Here is a 14708-nt window from a genome sequence, read left to right on the forward strand (position 1 = left end):
CTGCTTTGTTTGTAACCCATATGGTTAGCTAATGTGTAGCATAAAACCAACTTCTGACCTGCGGTATGCCATTACTTTTGACTCTAATATGGAATTCTTAAAACCTGTTTAACTGATAATACCTAAGAGTGAGGTTAGGTAGGGGGAAGTGATTTGTTTCCTCTGTTTTAGTTTAAAATCTTCATACAGAAGATACACTTATAACTTCAACTGGCATTTGATGCTGGTTTCCAGCATTAGCTGTTGTCATGCTTTCTCTGTGACTGTGAAGTATCTCTGCCCAGGGCTGGGCTTCAGGCTCAGTGAAGATAGGTGTTTGACCTATGGAATTGCTAGAAGTTCCCTTGACGGGCAAAGCATAGCAGAGGTCCTCAAACTGAGGGATTCTCGGTGAGCAGCACACCTGCACCCCCCTAGTTTCTCATGGAAAATGCCTGAAGTTATTGCTAATGGTCCTATGGGTGTCCGCGTGTATTTTGTACCCCCAGCTCTAGGTGCATCACCCTGCAACCCAAGCATGCTACCTGATAAGGTTGCAGAAGCCACCTCTGAGTGAACGAAGTCTCCTGGATCTCACACCCAGTTTCTGGGGCAGGTTGACTGTGCCCCTAGCACCATCTTTCTCTTCTGCCCAGACACTGTATAATGTGCTACTATTGAGACCTCCCACGTTTGTAATCAGAGCGCAACTGCATACTGTGTGGTATTTCTGTTTGAAGGACCTACCCTGGACTGTCATATGAGAAAACTATGTGTTGCCTAATATAGCTTCTACAAGTTTTTTTTTTTTAATTTTTAACCTTTGTTTATTTTTGAGGGAAAGACAAGAGTGTGAGCAGGGGAGGGGCAGAGAGAGAGGGAGACACAGAATCCGAAGCAGGCTCCAGGCTCTGAGCTGTCAGCACAGAGCCCAGCCCAATGCAGGGCTCGAACTCATGAACTGTGAGACCATGACCTGAGCCAAAGTCGGACGCTTAACTGACTGAGCCACCCAGGTGCCCCTACAACTTTTCAGAATACCTCTGAAATACTGATGTGGAATATTGATGGGAGTATGCCATTAAATTGTGGAATTTGGACCTCTCCTTTGTAGGATTCTTGGACTTCCCAAACTGTTGGTGTGGTGCTCAGTATATTCTCCACTAAACTGGGACTCAACTTGTAAAAGGTCTGGGAAGTTAAATGCAGGACGGTGTCAGCACAAGTGGACTCTCACTGCCATTTTGAACCTGTAGACTTCCATGGAGATGGTGTTGCCTCTTAAGCTTTCCTTAGCCTAAGACTCCTGCTATGAATTTCAGGGGATGTTGTCAGCTGCAGGAATGCTTCATAAGTTACCTTTTAGGTATTCTTCCTCCCACTGCCACATCTGAGAATGGATCACCTTCAAATACCAATACTGGCTCCACCAGATCCCCACACTGAAGCCTCCAATAAGGAGGATGTAGTACAGGTGCATCAGAGATAGACTGTATCTTAAGCCCATGTGTATTTCCACTTCCTTGATATTGCTGGTGTAAATGACCAGGATATTGTTGTGTATTGAAACAAACTCTGACCTGGGCATCCAGAGGTCAGGGATCTAGTCCTTGTTCGCTCGCTAACCAGCAGCTCCAGGGAGCCGACATTGGCCACTGTGCCTGGTGCTGGCATGAACAGAGATGGAAGCAGGATTCTGAGTTCGTCTTTCCTCACCTGCCACCTGAAGTTCTGTGGTTCTAACTTTCTCCTCTTCAGCCCAGAACTTGATCATCTAGACCGATTTTTCATGTATATACCCCCTAACAAAATAATAAAACTGGACGACATTTGAGAGCTTATAATATGTTAGGCACTGTATTATATGCTTATGTGGACTCTCTCCTTCAATCCTTTCCCTGGTCCTCATCCTCTGTCAAGAATAAGGCTTAAAGGCTGTGGGCTCAGCAAGCATGGGGCTCAGGGCCCAGCACAGACCTCAGCTGGTACCTGGGTGCATGATGGAGACGCAAAGGAATGATCTGGGAAAGTCCATGGAGGATGCAGGGCTGGACCTTAAGAGATGGGCTTCTCAGGAGGAGCAGAGAGGAGAAACTCTAAATTCTAGGAAATTTGCGTTAGTCCACACAGACACTCTGTACATGTTACTACTAATTCTTTCTTCTCACCCAGCCCCTGGCCACCACTAAACTACTTTCCATTCCCTGGACATTTCTTGTAAATGGAATCATGCACTAGAATGTCTTTGTGTCTGGCTTCTTTCACTTGGCATGTTCTCAAGGTTTGTCCATGTCACGTGTACAAGGATTTCCCTCCTTTATGTTGTCGGATATTATTCCATTGTACAGAACTTCCACGTTCCGTTCATTTATCAGCTGATCCATACTTACAGTGTTCCCACTCTGGCTGCAATGAATAATGTGGTTATGGACTTGAACGTTCAAGTGTTTGTGTGTATGTGTGTTGGCAGGTCTCTTGGGTATGCACTGGAAAGCTACTTTGAAAGAGTCAAAGTACCATAAAGTCGAAGAGATCTTGTGTTCATTGGTCTTCCTGTGTTTGTTTCTAGTTCCCACTAGTGGCTGATTTGTTTCATGATGACAAAGACTCTGTTCCTGCCACCACTGCATCTGGGAAGGGCTCATCCTCAAAGATCAACATTCGCTCTGCCAGACCCCCTCTGAAAGTTTCCAACAAGGAACACAAGAAAACCGTGGGCCACCAGGTCAGCCTGTGGCAGGAAGCTGTGGGTCGGGGTGCGTGTGGCAGGTCCGGCCTCTCTGCAGATGAAGAAGGGCGGCAGAGTCCGAGGGAGGCCGAAGTGGCCTCAACATCCACATCTTCGGCCACCCAGCTCAGTCCGTATGCGCCTTTTGAAGAAGGAAACTTGGGAAGCCCCCTCTAGAGGCAGTGGGCAGGAAAGAGGAAGGGAATGAGCATAGCCCCAGCAGTGCATGTAATACCTCTGGGAGGACCACACACCTGGTAGAAGAAGCGAGAGGGTCTAGAGTCAGCAGGCTGGGGAGTGAGGACTAAAGAAGCCTGGGGACTAGAAAACCGAGATGCTTTCTGTGGGGCCTTTGTGGGATTTTATGTCCAGTGTGATTTCCAAAAGAAGGGAGTTCCTGCCAAGCCCGAGCAGCCATTCACCTTTCTGTTGCAGGGGATTTGCCTGTTCTGGGCATTTCACTTTACTGTAACAACTTCCAGGATGTCCAGGCACCAGATCTTGGGGCTCCAGGGCCTCAAGTTGAGGAATAACCAGCCTCCAGTCACCATGATGACTTCTGTACTATTTCCTATTATTGACCCGCCTTTCATCTCCTTTGATCTCCATGCTGAGTTACACACGTTGGCAGGTGGGCTCTCCCTGTGTGGGTTGAAGAGCGCTCATGTCAATGTGGGAGGGGCTTAATTTTGGATCTACAGCAAGGCAGGAGTGTCAGCTAGAATCTGACCCTGAGTCTCTGTATTTGTCATCCTTAATAATAACTGTGACCATAACAGTATCAACAACTACCATCACCAGTCTGTGAGCGTTTCTTTACGTTTATTACACATCTACAAAATGTTAAATAAATAAGCGGGCGCTGACTTGTGTCTCCCCAGTTCCGTACCTCCCTGCATCTGCTCATGGAGACCCTGAATGCCACGACCCCACACTACGTGCGCTGCATCAAGCCAAATGACGAGAAGCTCCCCTTCCAGTAAGTGCCTGCGTGGGCGGGGCCAGCTGCCTCTCGGTTAGAGTCAGGCCAGTGAAGCCTGGCCTCTTCTTCCTTACAAGTTCAGGTGGAACTGACACGGGCGCAGCCTTGAGGGGGATCCTGCAGCAGGATGAATAGTTGCTCTTACACTTCACAGATGGTTTCCATGCTGAGTACGGTCCAACAGACATTTACCAAGTTCTACCTGTCTGCTATCTAGAAGGTTTCAACGAGATGAGAGGGTACGCTTCCCTAATCCCACGGAGTCTACGGTGGTGTTGAGGAATCAGAGAACCGCATAAGTGTGTCATTAAATGCAGAAATGCCTGTGTCTCATAGCAGACGTTCAGTTCCGAGGTGGGAAGATAGCTGGAGTGGTCAGAGGAGACTTCCTCCACTGGGGAGACGTGACCTCAAGTGACATGTCGAGTGATGAGATGTGAAGATTGTCCTATTTCTCACGTGCCTTCTACCACTGAAATTCCAGTTATTCATACCCACTCTCCTTCCTCCACCCCACTCCTTGGCCTTCTCTGGCCTAAATTCTACCCCTATCTTGGAAATTGTCTTCCAGCTTTACCCATGCCCACATGCTTGACCCCACCCGAATCCATATAGCAGGGACTGTTCAGGGTCTGTGTTCATCTCTGGTTTTTGCCAGGTTCCAGACCAGTATTTCTGAATGCCTGCTGCATTTTCATTGACTCACATCCAGCATGTCTGAAGTCAGACTCCTTGCCCCTCGAGAAATGGTCCCTCTTTGGTCTCTTTTGTAGTAAATGGCATAATTATTTCCTGACTGCTCATTTACCCACCACCAAACCTCAGAGTCCTTCTGGACCAGTGCTGTCCAATAGAACTTTTTGTGATACATGAAGCTGTTCTATAATCTGCATTGTCCAACATAGTAGCCACAAGTCTACCACACGTGGCAATTCTGTGCTTGGAATGTGGCTGGTATGACTGAGGAACTGAATTGTCATTTTAATTATATTCAAATGCCTGTAGCTGGCTGATGGCTACCATATTGGATAGCATAAACCTTGTCAAAGGCCCATAGAGTCTACTTGAAGTTTTCTTAGGTTGGTCTCCCTTTTCTCTTTTGTCACCTTGTTTTAGACTCTGTTTCTTGCCTGAAATACTCCCCTAAGCCTTGAGAACAGTCTGTCCCTTACCTCTGCAACCTCTCATTCCATTGCCATGAGCCACCACACAAGTTACATCCTCTGCCCAGAAGAGGTATAATTCTAAATTTTTGAAGCACCTTATTCCCGGCTTTCTGACTTTCTTTTGGACCTAGCATAATTTCTTTCTGTGAAATAATTATTTCGGCAACTCTGTCAGAGTATCTGAACTACCCCCTGCTGCTCCTATTATTTCATAAAATTTGACCTATACTCAGATGGGCCTTGTACTGGAAAAGGTCAGGAAGACAGCCTTGAGTCAGCCTTCCTTGAAGCATGCTGATTGTTGACTCTTTTCCTTTCCTCCACATTTCCAAGAAGTGGTTAGGAATTCCCCCCTTGTGGCATCTGTGTACCAGCTGACTCCAGGAGAAGAGAGGCTATTAGAAAGGCAGCAAGCGTGAAAGACTTTGATTATGTGTGAAGGGCAGGAGCGGTGTGCAGGGCCCCCAGAGGAGAGTCGAGGGTTGGGTACCAGCTCTGCCCTCAACCAGCTGCGACCTGGGGCCGTGGGTTCCTCAGAACCTGGTGCCTGCCACGTGCTGTATTCTCTTGCTGGGCCTCCCCTCAGATGAGAGGAGATGCTGGGGGCTTTCAGAATAAAGTGTCTAGTCCTAATGGCCCATGTTTCTAAGACCTTCCATTGCCTTCAGGACTGAAATTATCCTTGTAATAAAGTGGGGAGAATACTGAACCAGGTCAGAGCACTTGGATTCTAGATTCAAACTGAATTGTTTGGCTGCTCCAGGAGTTAGCCCTGTACTGTTGGCCTCACCTGCTAATTGTGGTTTAAAATGATCATCCTGATGAAAAAATTCAAGGATATAATGTAGATTATTTGTGAGAAGTATAACAAATTTTGATGAGTAGAACCTATAACATTGTCTAAAATAAATATACGATGTTACTGACATTCTTCTAGAAGGAGAGTTCTGTAGGCCTCCTCCCATCGCCTCCAACTGCTTTCTCAACCTTAGGACCCTTGACATTTTGGGCCAGGTAATGCCCTGTTATGGGGGGCTGTCTTATGCATTGTAGTATGCTAGCAGCATCCCCATCATTGTGACAACTAAAAATGCTTTAAGATGTTGCCAGGTGTTTCTTGGAGGACAAAATGACAACCCAGTGGAGGACGGCTGTCCTAGACTAAATGCTTTTGATAGCATCTCTTGTAGAAAAGTCTTTTTTCCTCTGCTGTTTCTTTTATTAAAAAAAACATTCATCATACCCACTATTCACTGGACACTGGGCTAGGACAAGTGAAATGACAGACCTGCCCCTCATCCTTCAGGAACTGCCAGTCACAGATCAGTGTGGAAGTGCTACAGGAGCAGAGAAGCGAGAAGGTGGTTAAGTGTCCAGGGAGGAGGTGGCCCGGGGGAGTGTGATAAATCTGGGGTCACTGGTGGGAGGAGCTGGCCAGTTTCCTGCGGGCCGGTGCCCTGCTCTCAGCAGTGGACATTCCTGAGCGTCCCGGGGTCCTCAGGTATGACTCAGCACACTGCAGAGCCTGAAGAATGGGTGGGAGCTGGCGGTCTGTGCAAAAATCAGTAGTGGCGCATGACTGCTGAGGGGGAGCTGGGTTCTAAGCTTCCGGTTCTGCTGAACCTGCACGTTCATTGGGAGGAGAAAGTATAACCCTGCATTTCAGCAGGTTTGACCCTATATTTCTTTGGTGATTTTGCAGTCCGGAGTTAAGTGTCTCTTGTCCTCACTGTGGTCCTCCAAAATTTACTAGGTGGGAGGGCTGATTTTCCACTCACCGTCACCTTGTAACACAGGTAGCAAGGCTCGTGAAGGGATGCCATTGACAGTGAGCATTCTTTACTCTTGAAGAGATGAGATAAAATACAGAAGGCTGGGGCATGTGAACAAGGAAAGAGGATGGCAGAATCTTTTTGGTATAGTGTCTGCTTGTTTCCTTTTAATAGGGTTGTTCTTTTCTGTCGCTTAGTCATTGCAACAAACCAGTGAATGACAGTGGGACAGGTATCCTCTGCTTCTGTTGGAGAAGTGAGGCAAAGCTACAGAGAGATTGTGTATTGCCTGGACGGGCACTAGCTGTTGGCGGCCCGTACCAGGTTTTCTGGTTTGCCCTTGCTCTTTTTCCCCATCCTGTGGGGAAGAGAATGGTGCCAGCTCTGGAGGGAAGTGGGAAGACCTTTGTCTACCCACCATGGCCACAAAGGACGAGCGGTCACCGGTGCTTGCTACGTGTGCTGCCCATCCCCCCACACACCGCAGAGGGAAGCAGACTCTGGCCTGGAGATCAGGGGTGCAGAGGCAGAGGTCTGCAGCCCACAGAACACCTTCCCCAAGGCTCAAGCCCATCCACCGTGCTTTCATAACTCGGCCCAGCCGGCCACCCGGCAGACGAGAGAAGCAGACCTGTAAACAGCAGAGCCCATGTTGCTGCTTAGACTCCTCACTACCGCCCCGTGTTGGTTAAGGTTTTTCTTGGGTCCCGGAACTGTGGTGCATCCTGGTGACCCCTGAGACAAACTACAAAGGGGATAACCTAGTGAAAGGCTCTGCACTTAGGTTTCCTTTTGTTTTCTTTCATCCTATAAGCTCTTCCACAGAGGAGCTTTTTGCCGACTTTAAAAAAAAAAAAAAAAAAAAAAAAAAGAAAGAAATTAACTCCTGCAAAGTAACAGTCTTGTTGTTCAGGACTGTGCAGACTCGAATGCCCACTTGTCCGGTACATACTCAAGTGCCAGGGGCACCTTGGGGCTGGAGGAATCAGGCAGACTTTATGGAGGAGCTGGCTGTCAAAAGTGGCAGGACTTGGGCAGATTTTGAGGGGAGGCAGGAGGAGGCTGTGGGTGACTCCCAGACACCGAGCCCCAGGGCTGACCTGGAACACAGAGTTCCTGGACTCCAGGTCGGCTCACGGTCTTCAGTCACTCAGAAGGTGCCTGCTGACCCAGGCCGCCTACCTCAATAGACTTGTGGGTTCTTGGTGTAAGAGACCAGCCAGCGCTAGGACCTGAGCGGTTCATACAAATAGATCTGAGGGAAGAAGTCTCCCGTGGAGAGCTCTGAATCTGGGTGTGGCAGATTCCAGCCCTGATCCATCCTGCAGAGCTCCAGAAGCTTCTGGGAAGAGAACACCCAGGCTTATCTGGAGGTGGCAGACAAGAGTAGCACGAGGAAGTCCCCCGGGGTCCTAGAGATGAAGATGCTTCCTGTTTCTCTGCCAGGGCAGACAGGTTGCCCAACAGCTTGGCCAAGGTGTGTGCTAAAGCCAGTGTGATCCCGGGAGCTGGGCCTCAGCCCTGCCCACCCACTTCCCAGAGTGGAAGGAGAGCAAGACGCATGGCCCTTGGCTCTAGCTGAGCTGAGGAACAGCCAGAAAGAAAGGGAGCATTTACTTCCCATCCCTCCTCACAGAGTGGGACAAGGGTCTTAGCAAACTACAAGTGGGGATTAATTCCAGTTCAGCTTAGTACTTCCCCCATGAAGACGCCCTGATGACCTCAGCTGACGCTGACCACTTTCCCCCTGGACTCTTCCAGCACTTTTACTATGGTTATCACATGCTGCTTTGTACGCTGCTTCTGTACAGCTCTCCTCCGGTGTGGACACTCTTCGCCCAGACCGCGTCTGACTGCCGATTCTACAACATCCTGCTCAACTTAGGTGTTGGAATAAATACTGGTTTTTCAGTGTTAAACAGCATTGTACAGGCATATGAGCTGTTGAAGATGTGGCTCGCATCTCTGAAGACAGATGGGAATATAGATTTCTTTTTCGTAATGAGGCAGCTGTCATGAGAGCAGCTAGTGATGCCTGTGTCCTAAAGTTGTGCCAGGTGGTGGTCTAACCGCTTTCATGGGTCTTTATGTTTAATCTTCACACTAACCCTGAAGAAGGGATACTATTATTATCCCCATTTTATAGGTGAGGATATTGAGGTGACGTTGCTTTCCCCAAATTACACATGCAATTTGTCAGGGACATGTCACAATTCACATCCAGGTCTGCCTGGCCTGAAACTTCCCCTTTTAACTCCTGAGCCAAATACTGCTTGTGGTGGCAAGTGTCTATGATTTGGCTTTTGAATGAACACAGGTGCCCCCATGGATGGAAATAATAAGGGAAGGCTTAGAGAGGAGGCAGGAATGGGTCTTGGAGGGTACACAGAATTCAGGTATGCAAAGAAGAGATGTATCCCAGGTAAGAACAAGAACTTGCATAGAACTTAGGTACTGAAATCATTCATGCACCTGCCAGTCAGTGTCTTTTAGTCTGTGCTTCACCCCTGACCTTGAGATTAAAGTGCATGATGGTCTGTCTCCCGGTGCAGGAAGAAGTCATCTTTCCCTCTCTCCTGTTCCATTTCTTTGCCAGCATGGCCATTTATGGAATGTCTTACTGTTTTGCAGCTTTGACCCAAAGAGAGCAGTGCAGCAGCTCAGAGCGTGTGGGGTGTTGGAGACCATCCGAATCAGTGCAGCCGGCTACCCATCCAGGTAATGTGCCCACCAGCCATGTGCTGGTGGGGCAGCCAGAGTTTGGTGCCCTAGGAAACCTGTTTATGTGCTGTCAGCCAGAGACTGATCCTCCGTAATGTTCCCAAACACTGAGGGTCCAAGCAGGATACTGACAGAAGAATATCATTTTGGCCTGAGAAGTATGGAAGTCAACAGCAGTGTCCTCTTGGGCAGCTTTTCACGTTTAAGGCTGGCGTTGGTCTGGGCATTGAGCTAGCTAGAGTTGCAAAGGGGATTTCTGTTCCCTTTACTTTTTGGTTCTTATTGTGATAAAAAGCACTGTTTATTGTCCTCATCATTTTGAAACGTATAGTTCAGTGGTGGTAAGTACGTACATTCCTCTTTATGCAGCCATCTCCAGAAATGTTTTCATCTTGCAAAACTGAAACTCTGTCCCCATTTGCTCCACCCCCCAGCGGCTGGCAGCCACCACTCAACTTTGTCTCTGTTTTTGATGAGTCTCTGTCTTCATAAGTGGAGTCCTACAGCGGTGGTTGACTGGCTCATCTCACTTAGTCTAATGTCTTTAAGGTTCACCTCGGTAGATGTGTCAGAATTTCCTCCCTTTTTATGGCTGAATAGCACTCCACTGTATGTATAGGACGTATTTTGTCCATCCATTTGTCAATGGATGCCTTTACCTTTTAAAATAGTCAAATCTATGATGGAGGGTATAATTTTCAATTTAAAAAAACACTATCAAGATCTAATTTGCATTGTGAATAAGTGAGCCACCTAGTGTCTCTCGAAGCTCCGTCAAGACTGGATCCTTCCTAGATGCTTGCCTGCAGTAGGAGTGGGGTGTGGATGGTGGCCAGCTAGCTTTCATGGGGTCATACTGTGTCCCAGTGTCACCGAGGCCAGATATCTCCTGCCGTGACTTGGAGCTGAGCTGGGCAGGGATGCTACCAGTGTAGCATCCCAGAGCCCGTGGTGGTTTCCACAGGGACCCCCTGTCCAAAGAAGTTCCATATGTGCCAGGCGGTGGAGGGAGACAGAGGAAGCCGGAAATGGGAGGAGGACATGTCTCCAGCCAGCCCTTGGCCACTACAGTTAAGGAACCACTTCGTATGCAGCAGTGTTATATACCAAGAAGCAACTTGACCGTGAGCAGTTCCCAAAAGTTAGACCCGGGAATCAAGTTAGTGGTGAAATTAGGAGTTTGCATTTGACCCGGAAAGTACAAGGAACTGTCACTAATCTGCAACCTCCAGGCAGCTTTTCCAAACCCAGCAGGTTCGAGCATTGTTCAGAGCGGTCTACTCTGGCCAGGGCAGAAGCCTGTTAGTATTTTCTTTGACCCACATCTCTTCTGCTTAGAAGAAAGACTGGGAGGACCCTGGGGTTCCATCTCCTTTTTCAGCCCCAGGGGCTGAGCGCGAACTGCTGGCAACTCCATGATCAATGAGGTGAGCCCTGCTTGCCCTTCTCAGGTGCAGGCTGTGTCTGCCCTGCAGTGCCCAGCATCAGTCTTTTGATTGAGAGAATGGGGCTCAAGCCACCGGCGTAGTAGTTCAGTCTCGAGTTCAAGGAGCTGTAGTCTAGCCAGTTGGATCCACATACAATGGCTGCCCTAAGCACATGGTTCCTACAACTTAGGAATGTGGCAAGGACCTGAAGGAGCTGCCCGGCCATGGCTTTTCAAAGCAGGCTCCCCAGGCAGCCAGGCCCCACTCCTACTCCATTGGACTCCCCAAAAGTCTTTAGTCTGCTGCCCTCAGTGTTTCTCGGAACTGCTTCACAGCCCACTAGTGGCTCAGGAAATCAGTATGACGGGTCATGACCAGCATCTTGTTTATTTAATGAAATAACCAGGGATGGAAAATGGCAATTTGTGGTAGAAAGGATATTACAGTCTGACCTTACTTGAGCTTTATATATAGACCCAGGTGCGTCATGATTTAAAAGGCACTTTTGCTGAGGAGGCTCGCAGAAAGAAGTGAGCTCGCTCAGGGTCGCCATTTGCTGTGGTTGAATGAAGATTAGACACACCCCTTCCTCTGCCTGGCTATGTGGTGATTGCCAAGCATCTTCCTGCTCACGTTAGAGTGTTGCCATCCAAACTGGTTCAACAGGAGTGAAGAGTAGAGTAGGGTTCTATGCCTGCCCGCCGGGGGCTGGGCCCAGACCTGAGGCTTGGCGTAAAACTGCACCCTGCCTGCTCCAGCTTGTAAATAGAAGTCCAGATTGTAGAATTGAACCCTGGGCCATAGCCAGAGGAGGCTGGTGGTTGAAGCCTTGGCCTTGGTGGAGTCAGGCCTGGCTTCCATTGTCTGCTCCCATGCTCCTCGGCTAGGTAACCTCAAGCGAGGAAATTAATCTCTGAGCCTGCGTTCCCGGATCACTAAGTAGTTACATCATAGACATGTGTAATGAATGACATAATGCCTCTAAAGTCCTCCACACAGTGCTGGGCACTTAAGCATTTAATAACATGTTTATCACTCATTTAGATATGAGTAAGAAACTACATGCTCATGGGTGCAATTATCTGGGTAAAACAGGCCTGTACCAGAAATATTTAGCTTTGTCTTTGTGAAACCCTGAAGCATCTGGTCACCTCAAAAGATCATTGCAAAGTCCTTTAAGGAATTGAAAAGGTCAGTCCAAGAATTATCTGAAGTCTGTCAAAACTGGAGCTGAGTTGTCCCCTGTTAAACTGTTGAGGGTCCTTGTACAAGAAACTTAGGGATCATGGGTCCTCACGGCCACACCTGTGCTGTGCAGCACAGAGCCCTCCAGGTGAGCCCAGAAGCCCAGGTGCTCATCTTTGTCTATAACATGACGGTGCTACTGATGGTGAGCTTGTCTGGGAGGCGTGAACGTTTGGGACCTTGCCAAGCCCGGGGAGACGGAACCAGGGAAGCGTGTGAAAATGAGCTATTGTAGGGCAAGTGGGACTAGGGGGATCTGTCTCTGTATGTAAGGAGCCACGTGTTTTTGCTAAGAACTTTCTCACAGCGAGTTGTTTGCTATCAGAACAAGTGCTCTGCGGGGGGTGTGGACCTCTCTTCTTGGAGAACGTCAAGGAGAAGCTACAAGTCTGGGTCTGATGTGGTTAGCTCTAGACAGCGCTCCAGGCACAGGTCCCGCGCGTCTCTGCCACCTCAGATTCACCCGCCGTACTTGCTTGCAGCCTCGCTGGGAAATCAGAGCGACAGGGTGTGCCACCCACACTCCCGATTTTGCTGCCGAAGCCCAGAATCATCTGTTCTAGGAGGTGGAAGAGGAAGCGGGGAGAGGACTTGACTCCCGTGGTCTCACATGAGCTGCTGTAGAAAATGTTTTCTTGCCTTCATGCCACCCTTCCTTGTTAATCTGGCCACCTGTTCTGTGTCCTATCCCCTGTTGAGCATCTAGCTCTGTGCCAATGGCTGGGAGGGGATTAAGGATCTAAGTCCCGGCCTCTGCCTGTCAGGAGCTCACGGTCTGGGAGAAGTGATAAAAACCTAAAACAGCAACATAGAATTAGGTGCAAGTTGGAGAAGAAATGTGGCTTTGTGGAGGAGGTGAGGTTTGAGGTGGGCCTTGAAGGGTGAGGAGGCTTTGCACTGGGGGGGGGGGGGGGGGGAGAGTGGGAGAATCCTGCCAGCCTGGAAGCAGGGCGGTGTCCAGGCACGGAAGGGACGATAATGTCCCCTGCGCAGTGATCAGGGAAGAGGCTTTCTCTGCCCGTCAGTCCTCAATCCGTCCTTCCTGTTCAATCTTGCATTCTTAGCATGCCAGCCAGGCTTTTCTCCTCATGCAGACAACCTTTCTTGGCAGCTGAGAGAGCACATTGCCTCCAAGTCTTGAGACCCATATGGAAAACGGCTTCTCCTGCTGTTCGTTCCACCTGGCTGCAATCAGAGTTGCCTCGAAGTTGAGATGCCCGCAGACTTGCCTCTTAGGGGGCAGCTGATGGGTGTCTTTCCCTGCCTCTCTAATGGATCCACACCTCTTTCTAGGAGGTGATCGCGAGGGGCATCTGTACCTTTCCGTAATTGCAAGTATTGTGGAAAGCTTAGGGAAGGAAGGAAAGACTGGGATTTTCCGGTATCACAAAAAATGTTACTTAACGCTGTGATGTAAACATTTGGGCTTAGATCCAGAATGCTGCCTTACCTTTGCTGTCTTAGCAGATTTTGCTGAAGGCTCAGAGGATTCCCCCCCCGAACTGCCATTTGAAATATTACCTTTTGGAAAGAGGCACCGTAGTTTTATGGCACTTTTGTTAGTGTTGAGGTAGAGCTGAATCCCCTTTCCCCGGCCATAGGGCCCAGGGTGGGGGGGGAGCAGTGGTTTGGGCTGGGGAGAGGGCTGTGGGGCAAAGCTACCACACCTGCAGTCTCCTGACTCCGCCCCTTGCCTCCCTGTTCTGCCCCTGCCAATCATGGCAACCATTTGGAGTGACCTCAGGGCTTAAAAAAAAAAAAAAAAAAAAAACCTCCCTTCCTGCTTCATCCAGGAGAGAGGTGCATCTGCTGTGTCTGGGGATCAAGTGAGGTGTTACTGCTCATGCGTGCCCATGAAGGGGCACGCTTTTGAAGGAAGTACCAGGGACTCGCGTGTGTTACCTCAGAATGTAGAGCTGAGCAGTCGTGTTGTTACCTTGACCTGGGGAGTCCTTCCTGAGCCCAGAGGGACCTGAGTGGATTGGGAGTCATCCCCAAAAGAACTCACCTCCTTGGTGTTAAGACTCAACACAGCAAAGTGATTTCACTCGGTTTAGCTCATCAGGTGACCAGAACTTTGCCCAGCTGTTTTCCGCAGGAAACTTCCCTGCCTTCTTTGATGAGGGGAGTTAGGACTTAGAGCGTTTTCCTGTGTGTCTCCAACTTCAATGGCCAAAGGGCACATGCCACTTTGCAGAGAGGAAAATGCCAAAGAGGAAGACTGTGCATGGCCCAGGGTCACAGGGACTCGTGATAAAATGCCCAGAGGGCACTTCCCTGGGAGCCCATGCAGAGGGCAGCCCTTTCCTACTGATGCCCTGGGCATAGGACGCTTGGCCCTATTCTGAAACAAACACGTGTCCTATGCCCCCAAAGCCCCGCGAGCCTGGACACCAAGTTGGCAGGCCAGTGGCGGCTCTCTGGGGCGCCCTCACCCCACCCTCGGGCACTAGTATACTTGTCTATTTTTATCTCTGAGAATTATGGCTCTCTGGGAGTCTGACTTAAAATACATCATTCAATTTGAAATGTACTGCCGTGGCAAAGAAATATGTCTGTTACGTACACAAAGCACCGTGATAAATGCCCTGTCTGGACGAGAGGCTTGGCCACCATCCCCGGGCTCCTGTGCCGTCCTCTGGCTCCCTCTGTGGGGTTTAGAGCAGTGGTGTGTCCCACGGGATTTGC

General features: G+C 49.2%; 1 protein-coding gene across 1 annotated transcript in view; it reads left to right on the plus strand.

Annotated features, from left to right (window-relative positions):
• MYO5B (myosin VB) overlaps nucleotides 1–14708 on the plus strand; it is a 341711-nt gene that overhangs the window by 244793 nt on the left and 82210 nt on the right. The window contains exons 15-17 of the mRNA XM_049620078.1: nucleotides 2549–2704; nucleotides 3589–3686; nucleotides 9259–9345. Coding sequence (XP_049476035.1) covers nucleotides 2549–2704; nucleotides 3589–3686; nucleotides 9259–9345 — 341 coding nt within the window. The remainder of the gene's footprint in view (nucleotides 1–2548; nucleotides 2705–3588; nucleotides 3687–9258; nucleotides 9346–14708) is intronic.

Source organism: Panthera uncia (assembly GCF_023721935.1).
Source record: "Panthera uncia isolate 11264 chromosome D3 unlocalized genomic scaffold, Puncia_PCG_1.0 HiC_scaffold_8, whole genome shotgun sequence".
Lineage (NCBI taxonomy): Eukaryota > Metazoa > Chordata > Mammalia > Carnivora > Felidae > Panthera > Panthera uncia.